The 11116-nt window shown below is 34.8% G+C and overlaps 1 protein-coding gene across 1 annotated transcript; it reads left to right on the forward strand.

Moving 5' to 3' along the window:
- The first annotated feature begins 1773 nt into the window (after nucleotides 1-1773).
- On the forward strand, nucleotides 1774-2420 carry LOC145039859 (putative WRKY transcription factor 2). The gene is made up of 2 exons (XM_078987865.1): nucleotides 1774-2193; nucleotides 2262-2420. The coding sequence occupies exons 1-2, from the start codon at nucleotides 1774-1776 to the stop codon at nucleotides 2418-2420; spliced, it is 579 nt and encodes a 192-aa protein (XP_078843991.1).
- The last annotated feature ends 8696 nt before the right edge of the window (nucleotides 2421-11116 follow it).

Raw genomic sequence — 11116 nt, forward strand, 5'->3', positions numbered from 1 at the left:
TTACCACATTAAAAAACAAGTTTATAAGTTCAAAAACAACTTAGGGTAATGTTCCTAGTCCATTTCTAGCCAAAAATCTCGAAAATATGATGTCTGGGGTCCAACTCGTCGAGTGCACGAACACAACTCGGCGAGTTGGATGCATTTTGCCTTGGACTCGTCGAGTCCCTTCATGGACTCGGCGAGTCTGCTGGGCTGACAGCATCAAAACTCGATTTTTCAGCTCCATTTACAAGTATAACAAGAAAACAAGCCTAGGCTCTGATACCACTGTTGGGTTATGAGCATTCTAACACTCCTAAGTGTACATGCAACCCTAAATAGCTTGGATCTATGTTTTCTCTATTATACATGCAAATATGAACATCCAAGGTATTATCCTAATCTAGCATACAAAACTATCAACATAACAAGATAGAATACATACCTCTTTGATGTAGAATGTCTTCATGAAGCTTGAGTGCCTAGTGCCCCAAGTGTGACACCTCAAATGGTTCACACAACACCAAATACACTTGGAATAACTTGAGAGAATTCTACACTTCATGAAATCGGCTAGCCCTTTCTTAGTCTCTTACTAGTGGCCGATTTTCCTCAAGAATAAGATGCTTATATAGTTATACAATTAGGGTAAACCCTAATTGTCATGACTTTCCATTTCCTTGGATCCATGGGTTCAAATACACCATGGAGCATCATATGGGTTTTGGCCCAACTAGATAATCCATGGAGCATTAGCCCACTATACAAGTATGGATGATTTACACAATCAACCCATATATTTAATTAGTCTTCTTTTGACCACTTAATTAATCCTAGATTAATTCTTGATCAATACTAATTAAATAATCTCATTATTCTTATTATTAATATACTAGAACTTATAATATATTAATAACCGTAAGTGTCTTATTTCTCTCATTATAGTCTATCCAAGTGCATGATGCCATGCAACCCAAATGGACCATGCCGGGTCGGGTCAAGTCTTACCAATTATAGTTATGGACTTAGACATTAATCCAACACTAGAGACGTGTGCTCTGTGTTGTGGCCTGTTAATCACAGAGAATCAACTAATCATAGGAGACAAAAGGGTCTCCTTTGTTATCAGCTTACCCTTGATTGTCTGTGTGTTGTTTTCCAGGTTCGTATCACAACCCTTAATCATGTTTTTTCAATCATTTCCATCGATTCTTCAACTGGATTTCCATTTTTAGTTTCTGTAGTTTATACCCTTAATTGTTCGTGTGAAAGAAATGATAGATTTGATTTGAAGTTGGTTGGATTTTGCAATCCCATTCAGATCTCTGGTTTTAATGAATTCCCTTTAGCTAGATCATTTTCGGATATCGATTATTAGTTCGGGATTGCAAAATTGGGCGTAATCGACGAGAATATGTGAAAAGCGAATGTTTGAATATCATCGATTTTCGATTCCCATTTTAGAAGAACTATATTATCTTCTATTATTATGGTCTACCCACTTCAATCGGGTAGACTCAAATGTTTTTTTGGTTTATTGTTTTACCAAAAGCGGAAATTAAATCTGTACATTTATTTGTTGTTGTTATTTCGCAATCGATTAATTCGTACATAAAAACACTATCATTATTGTTTAAAGCTTGACGATTCCAAAAAAAAAACACGACCAAAACACTACAATTTCGTACATAAAACACCATCATCACTGTTTCGATTTTGTGTGAAATTTTGAAGTCTGAAAAACTAACAAACCACTGAACAGATAATCAAGGAAGAAAGCTTTTGATTTTCATGGGTGGTTTTGATGATCATGGTGGGATAATTGGCGATTGGATGCCTCCGAGCCCTAGCCCTAGGTCTTTTTTTGCAGCTATGTTGGGGGATGATCCTGGTTCAAGATCAGTACCCGACCCTCCAAAAAACGATACCAATAACGACACCGGGTTCACTTTCCCTGGACCAAATCCCCAAATCGGGTCTGAAAATGGCGATGCGACAAAATCAAGTGAGTTTGGTGATCAAAAAACGAGCTCAAGGGCACCTCTTGTTGAAAGAATGGCAGCTAGAGCTGGTCATAATGCTCCTAGGTTGAATACAGAGATTATAAAATCTTCTGATAATTCACAAACTCAACAATCTCCATATTTATTTTCACCTGGTGTTAGCCCAACTTCTTTTGTGGAATCACCTGTTTTCCTTTCCAACTCATTGGTAAGCTCACTAGATAAACTAGGGGTATATTAGTAATTTACTATACTAAATGATCCTTTCTGTTGTAGGTTCAACCATCTCCAACTACTGGAAAGTTCCAATTTGTTCCAAATGGTAATGGTAGAAGCTCCATGATGTTCTTGGATTCCTCTAATAGGGTTAAAGAAAATTTCTTTGAGGAAACTAATAACACTTCTTTTGCCTTTAAGCCTCACCATCTACAATGAAATCCTAGGTCAATGATCTGTATTGATATGAAATGGGTTGTTTACAGGTATTCCTTTTCCCCAACATGAAAAATCCAAATAAAAAGATTCTAGACTTGGAGCTATGGACTAAATGCATGTAGGTTTGACTGATTTGTTTCCGAATTGTGTGTATATATGCTTCAACAGAAAGTGATTGGTTGTTGATTTTGAATAATTATATTTTCTTGATGCAACAGATACTTGTCTGTTTGAATCGTTTTTATGCTGGTCGATCTTATGTTGCTTTGCTGGAAATTTCATCTTGAGATAAAACATCCTAGTTGAATTCATTTTGCTGCCTTTAATTTTTTGTGTTGAAATGTTTACTAATGAACTGTTGAAACAAACATACTTGCTGAAATATATTTGCTAAAATCTCATGCTGAAATCTGATGTTGGGATATGATTTGAATCTTTTTTTTAAACCTATTTGCTTGAAATCTTTGTTCTATGTTAAATGTAAGTACTCCACCGGTAAGCTCTCTCTTTATGCTAATTGGTTTATTTTGAATTATAAGTTATCGAATTATATGTTCACAATAAAGAGAATCAGGGGCATTTGGGAAATCATCAAGTAAAGAGAATCAGGGGCATTTGGGAAATCATCAAGCTCTCTCTCATGCCTAAAATGCCCTTATCCCATGCCATATAATTTTCAACTTTTTTTTGAAACATTTTTCTCGGTCTTGTTGCTTACTTGTTTTGTAATCATTTGAAGTATAATAAAAGCTTAGTTATAGTTAAATAATTGTTATAGTTAATTAATTTTTTATTCCATTCAAGAATTCCCCTTCTGATCATGCAGGTTTGAGAAACAAGATGGGAAAAAATACTTCAAATAGCTGCAAAAGAAACCATGGACCCTGAACTCATTGACTTTGTTGACTGGCAGAAGGTATAAGAAACTCACGTTCAATGACATCATTCTTTTTTCTTCTAATACCACACTACCTTTTGTGTTCAGGTGGCTGAAAAAATGGCTTTCTTACGTCCTGTTGAAGTCAAACTTGTTCCCATGTCTTTGGAAGGCGTTGCCTTTAGGACTAAAGTCCTTGACACAGATGAACTCATGAACTATACTAGCTTGATTGCAGTAAGAAAATATTCCAGCTTTAATCATTTATGTGCATACTTTTTCTCTTTGTGCTGACTATTTCACATATTTTAGTGGTAGTATTCCCACATGGTTGTACTCAGAACTATCAAGCTATTTCTCTTGGGTTTGATTCTTCAACGTATTCATATAGTGAGAGTTAGGGGAATTTCACTGCTCATTTGTGGTTTGAAGGAGCACAGAAAGAAAACCATGGAAGCACTTGATGCTTCAGGGTACTTAAAATCTGTTATATATGCATTAGTAGATATCATAAAAAAAAGTTTAGGTTGTTACCCTCTTGAAGTTGATGTTAGAACTCCAAGGGGTTTGGCTAACAGAAGTGGCATCCATGATGAAGGTGAGGGAAACAGGCATATTGTAGTGGAAGCTGGGGTACTTGAAGTTCTCTCAGACAAGCTAGAGAAATATACTTTAAATTCACAGGTGGGTCTCGTATGTCTCATTTTTTAAAAGCATAACCGGATTACTAGCACTAAACCACCCACTGAGATTATATGGTTGCGACAAAAACAGTTCATTCAAATACAAAAAAGGTTTAAGTACTAGAAAGGCCTTACATTTTGACATGTTTATGAAAAAGGCACAATTTTTTCTTCATTTTAGTCTGCAACTCTGAAGAAATTTGTTCTTTTAAGGATTTTTTACCCATTCAACTGCTTGAGATCTTGACGTGGATTATAAAAGGATTAATTCCAAGAAAGCTCTTACACTTTGACATGTTTTATAAGAAATACACAAAGTTATGGGTTGTTATAACTTTTTCTTTTTCTAAATAACTTTGTCTTTGTTAAGGCCTTTCTTGGAATTAATCGGGTCAGCATCTCGGCCGGTTCAATGAGTAAAAAATCCTTAAAATAACAAGTTTCCTCATAGTTACAGGTTTAAATTAAGAAAAAAATTGTCTTTTTAAAACAAAAAATAAATAAATAAAACATGATAAAATGTAAGGGCTTTCTTGGAAGTAACCCTATATAATCATCTTTATATTGGGTAATAAGAAATATTATTTTATGAAAATTTTAATGAGTATATGTATTTATACATGTCAAAGACAAGCCTCTGAAAAAGTGCTAATGCATTTTTTCAGAAATTGAATGACGTGCTGTTTCTTTTTGACTTAATAGACTTAATCAAGAATGGACTTAGTATGATAAGTTATATATGGGTGTTAATGTGTAAAGAACGACTTAATGGAGAATGCCAGGCTTTTTCCATGAAGACATATCCTAATCTTTTACAAGTTTGCGTTATTTATTTTTTCCTTCTTCTTCCGTAAGTGTGCTGTCATTTTTTTCAAATATTTTTGAACATCTTTATCCAGATAGCACTTGATGCGAAAAAAAAAAAACAGGGCTTAAGTGAATGAACTAATATTAGCTAACAGAAGTCCATGCATTAGGGTTAAATAGCATCTGTTTGTTACTTCTAATAAGTAAGCTTCTCTTGTTTCCAGGCAGAGTTTGAGGACACCGAAGGCATATGGATAAGTTCTATACTAATGTCAATATTGTTTCAAGATGAAAATGTGGTATCATCATCATTAACCATATGCATCATTTAGTTTTTAGCAAATCTTCTCAAGTCTGATGAAATTCTTGACAAGTTCTTCTCTGCCCAAGCCATGGCTAGTCTTGTATAAACGTCCTGTATACAAGAGAACCTAGAATCTAGATGTTATTGTTGTTTGTTCAGCTGATTTATCTAGTGATTATAGTCATCAAATATTCAATATAGTGTTGATCGATAAGATAATAAATATTATGCAATGGGTTGTATTTTTTTGTTGATTGTAACATTATATATTGTAAGAAATAGAATTGTATGACATTAAATATTATGCAATGGATTGTATTTTTTTATATGGTATTTTATTTCTATTATGACACAGTACATGCAAATTTAATTTAAAAATTAATAAAAATATAAATATTTATTTTTTAAACATTTAAATTTACGATACGCAAAAATGTGTGTCATCTTCATTTATGACATGGTCTTTCTTGACAGGGGTTTTAATGATACGCATTGTGTGTCATTAACACGCTCGTTGTAAGGTTACGACACGTGAATGCGTGTCGTCTTCCTTTATGACAAGGCCTTCCTTGATATGCATTGCGTGTCGTACACGTGCGTCGTCTCTCTTTATGACAGGGCCTTCCTTGACGCGCATTTGCGCGTCGTCTGAGCCTTTTACGACGCGCAATGAGCGTCGTAAAAGACTGTTTTTCTAGTAGTGACTATCTAAAGGAATTCAGAATAGTTTCACAAGTAACTCCTCCTAGGACACCACAATTAAATGGTGTGGCTGAGAGGTGTAATCGAACCTTGTTAGACATGGCTCATTCTATGATGAGTCATGCTTCACTTCCTATTCATTTATGGGGGTATTCCTTAGAGACAGCCACCCATATCCTTAATCTTGTCCCTACAAAGAAGGTTTCCAAAACACCTCACGAGATGTGTACGGGGAAAGTTCCCTCGTTACACATATTAAAGTCTGGGATTGTGAAGCTTTCATAAGATGAGAGACTCACGACAAGCTAGTAGCTAGAAGTAAGAAATATGTTTCATTGGTTACCCAAAACAATCTTTTGGATATTTTTTCTATAGACCTAGTGAAAACGTGGTCTTTGCAGCACGAAGAGGAGTATTTCTAGAAAGAGAGATCATATTCAAAGAGGACAGTGGGAGTACCATTGACCTTGAAGAAATTCAAGAGTTAACCAATGAAGGAACCTTAGATAATACTAGCACTCAACCAGAAGAAGCAGTTCCTGTTGAACCAGATGATAACTGATTACATCTTCGAAGATCCACTAGGGTTAGTGTGCCACCTAAGTTATATGGTTTCCATATTACTTCAGATGGCGACACATTTATCAGTGATAGGACACTGGTAAATCTAGATGTACCAGCTAATTATAGGGAAGAAATGGTAGGCCCAGAGGCATCCAAGTGGAAAGAGGCAATAGACAGCGAGATAAAGTCCATATATGACAACCAAGTTTGGAATTTGGTTGATAATGCACCAGGTCGAAAGATGGTTGGGTGCAAATGGATCTTCAAAAAGAAGATCGGCATGGAAGGAAATGTACATACATTCAAGACTCGATTGGTTGAAAAAGGTTTCACTCAAACCCTGGGGGTTTACTATGATGAGACCTTCTTGCCAGTAGCCAAGATTAAATATATTATGATATTGCTCGCCATAACTGCCTTTCAAGACTATGAAATCTGGAAAATGGATGTTAAGACTGCTTTCGTTAATGGGAAGTTGGCTGATGATGTTTACATGAATCAGCAAGAGGGTTTTGTTGATGCAAAGTTTCCCAATTGAGTGTGCAAACTTGAGAAATACATTTATGGATTGCAACAAGAATCTCATAGCTGGAATCTTTGCTTCCATGAGAAAGTCAAAGAGTTTGGTTTATCTAGGAGTGAAGATGACTCATACGTGTATATCAAGGCTAGTGGGAGTATAGTAACTTTTCTAGTGTTATATGTTAATGACATATTATTCATTGGTAACGACGTTCCGACCTTGAAAGATGTTAAGTTTTGGCTCAAAAAGTGTTTTGCCATGAAAGACCTTAGAGAAGCTGCCTATATTCTTGGGATTAGAATATTGAGAGATATAAAGAAGAGACTAATTGGACTTAGTCAGAGTACATACTTAGACAAGGTACTAAAGATGAAATAGTTTACATGAATCATATACCTTATGCTTTCGTTGTCAGATCGATCATGTATGATATGACATGTACTCGCCCTGATGTGGCTTTTGCTTTGAGCATGGTCAGTCACTATTAGGGAAATCTGGGTAGAGCTTATTGGATAGCGGTTAAAAATATACTTAAGTATTTATGAAGGACAAAGGACCATGTCCTTGTACTTGGTGGCAATGATGCTTTAAGAATAGATGCTTATAGTGATTCCAACTTTCAAATGGATAGAGACAACTTTTGCTCTCAATCTGGCTCGGTATTTCTACTGAACGGAGGAGCAGTTACATGGAAAAGTTCCAAGCAGGATACGGTGGCTGATTCTACTTGTGAATCATTATACATAGCATCGAGTGAGGCGTTGAAAGAAGCAACTTGGTTGCGGAACTTCATTGAAGATCTCAGTGTTGTTCCAACCATTCAGGAGCCTATGGAACTGTTCTATGATAATGAAGCGGTTGCCTTAATGATAACGTTTATTTTATGCATATATTTATGACATTTCTTATTATTTTATACTATGTTTTTATGCTATTTAGAACTAAACTATACTTAATACACTTTGAAATGTTAAATTACAGTTAAAATGGGAGTTGAAATGCAAAAGGAGGAGAAATGAGCTAAAAAGGCACAAAAAGGGTGTTGCTGGACTGTTTGACCCCTCGTCAGTGTTTTGGCCATATCTCATGACTCATAACTCCGATTGACAAGATTCAAAATGTTCTGAAAACTAGACACAATTTCGGACGAATTTTGTTCTTTGTGAAAATGGTGATTCCTAACGAAATCGTCAAGTTTAACATAAACTCTCCGTGTTGAGTAGAAGCTTCGCGATTCTTGACGCCGACTTGGGGAATACAGGATTTTAATGACAAACTCGCCGATTTGGTGTCCAAACTCTTCAATTTGACTCTAAAAACTATAAATAGAGCCAAAAAGTATCCCTAAAGAGAGATCTTACACCCTATATTGATTCATGCGATTATAAACCCCCAATAAGCCGTTTTGAGGGTCTAGAAGGCGGTCGGGAGGCCGTTAAGCTGACAGGAGCGAAGATCTGAATGATTGGAGAGTGGATTTATGCCAAAAAATCATTTTTTTCATTGTTCTAACCATGATTAGCATTCCAGTTTGATTTTTTAAGCATTTACTTTCTGATGTGGGTGTTAAAACCCTTTGCTTTGTGTTTATGATTAGATGAACCCTTGATTTTGTGGATTAAGTGCTATTTGGATTGTTTTATTCATGTTGAATTAATCTTGTTAAACTTGTTAAAATATCCTTACAATTATTTTTTAGTGGTGACTAAGTATATTGAGTTGTATGAATATTTGCTTGATTACTTGAATCTTATGGTTTTGTGAAAACAAGATTGTAAGCCTAGTGTCGTGAACATAACCTAGGGTTAACTAGAAAATAAGTAAATTAATGTGTGAGCATGTGTAATGACCAACCACATATTAGTTAAATGAACCAACCAATTTCATTAACTATTATTACAAATCTTGCTTGATTCGAACTGAACACTAGGACACCTGTTAGTTTAATCAACTAATCACTACTTGAATTGACTTTTTTGCTAAAGGATTAGTAATAGTGAACATGAACCTAATCACATTATAAATCGGTGAACATGAATAAATAAATTTGTATGTACAATTATCTATTATTTTAAGATGTAATTTGTCTAAACCAAGGTACCTAAAGAGATTTCTCTTCGGTCAGTTTATCGAGATTTATTGTTTAATCATTTGTTCGAAATTTAATCCTATAAAAAATTTCTTTACTGATTTTGTATGTTTTGTGTAACCTATAATCAAACATTCTAATATTAATTCACTACCATCCCCCTTGTGTTCGACGCCCTTGCTTATCAAAGTTATACTATACTCGATTGGGTTCACTGCTTGTAAGGTGTGGTTTAGATGCAATAAACTAGGAATTATAAATAAAAAAACTAGTGCATTAAATATACATATCAACAGAAATTACCATTTCATCATACATAGAGTAGAAGAAGGCCATCTTATTGTAAAGAGGGTATCATCTAAGGATAACCCAACAGACCCCTTACAAAGGGTCTGAGTAGGGTTAAGCATATTCAGCATGCTCGAAATATTCGACTGAGAAATGATATTAGTTTTAGCAGTTACATTAGTTTATTCTACAACTTGTAATAAAATAAATGTAATTGACTTTTGGTGATTAAATAATAAAGTATTATTTATGAGTCTATTTACGGCCTTTTGTCAATTATTTATTATTATGTTTCATATTTTGCATGTTTTACTTCCCGAATAATATGATTATTCAAACTCCACAGTCACTTGTACTTTTGGAAGTAAGTAATAAATTAAGAATTTCATGAATTGGATTGCAGATTGTCTAAGGGAGTTAGATGTAGCAATAGAATTTTTGCAATGTTCATGAGTACTTAGAAATGGAGATTTGAGTATTGCATAAACCCTCGCTCAGAGTATTACTTCATGGAATTCATCACGAGTAATACTGATATGATAATATCTTATAATCTTGAAACGAAGAAATATGAGTCTGTAATTTACAAGTTGGTTATACATTGGTGATACGAAAACGCATCAGTAACTTGGTGTTATAAAACGTATTGTCATGTATGGTTTGACGAGTAAAAGATACAAGCATATGATTCAAAGTTTATCCGTTCCTTTTACCTAACGAGAAAAGCGATATATGTGGGCCCCTCGATGATTTGGTGTTGACTTATGTGTTGGGCCCAGCTATGACTAAATTGATGTGTTCAATTAGAAGTCCTACATCATCACAAATTGGAAATCGGAAAACATAGATTCTAGAAAAGGAGATTAATTGCATTCCATGTCTTATGTCTGGGGATATCTTGCAAAACAAAGGATTATATGATCACTTATCTTAGGAGACGTAACTGACTGGGTCAGAGTTCGGCAGCAGCTTTTGGAAGCTACAATTTGTTGGTCAATTTGGAAGTTATACTAGCAATTATAGTTATAGACTTATCCAAGTGGGAGACTATTGGATTAGGTGTCTAAGCTCATCACTATAATTGGTATGTACTTGAATTGATAGTAGCACAGTCTTTTTAGGTTTCTCTCAAACCTAGCAACTGGACAAGGAAATTATGAAAGGAGAAAGATTAATTTATTATAAGATTAATAAGTTAATATAAATGATTTATTAATATGTTATGAGATTAATATATTAATTATAAATCATAATGTTTGATTAATAGTTAGCTAGAAATTAATTGGAATTGATTTTGGGGTTAATTGTATTAATTATGAAGTACAGGGACTAGTTTGCAATTATTAAGTAGTTGGATGGAAGGTTCCAAAACCTCCTTGGAGGAGCTGGACGAAATTCTTCGGGGAAACCCTAATGATTTCGTCCAAGGGCTTTAGTAAAGGCCTATGGATTAACTTGGGCCTTAAGCAAAGGAAGATTAGGGTTTCCTCGGAAACCCTAGCTGCCTTAACTATAAAAGGAGCCGTCTGGCTCTCAAATTCGGCACTCCTTCTTTAGAAGAAACCCTAGATAGAAAATTTCATACTCCTCCTCTTTCTCTATACTTTCCTTCTTGCTAGCTCTTGGGTGTGACTCCATTAGAGGCATTACAATTGTGGTGCTAGGCTTCCAAGAAGATCAAGATCAAGAATTACCAATTATTTACTATAGCAATTGAAAGGTATGTGATTCTAAAACCTTATTAGTTATTTCCGAAAATAGCCTCTCCCTTTAGGGTTCTTGTTTTGCAATTCAAAGTTATATGTTTAATAGTTAAAACATAAATCCAAAGTAGGTTGCATGTGAACTTAGGAATTGGT

Source organism: Lactuca saligna, chromosome 4, assembly GCF_052625555.1.
Source record: "Lactuca saligna cultivar CGN05327 chromosome 4, ASM5262555v1, whole genome shotgun sequence".
Taxonomy (NCBI): Eukaryota; Viridiplantae; Streptophyta; class Magnoliopsida; order Asterales; family Asteraceae; genus Lactuca; species Lactuca saligna.

Excerpts from the sequence above, each read along its gene's own strand:
- LOC145039859 (XM_078987865.1), top strand. The coding sequence starts at position 1,774 with ATGGGTGGTTTTGATGATCATGGTGGGATAATTGGCGATTGGATGCCT. Across the intron at positions 2,194-2,261 it reads TTTTCCTTTCCAACTCATTG|GTTCAACCATCTCCAACTAC; the intron begins GTAAGCTCACTA and ends TTTCTGTTGTAG.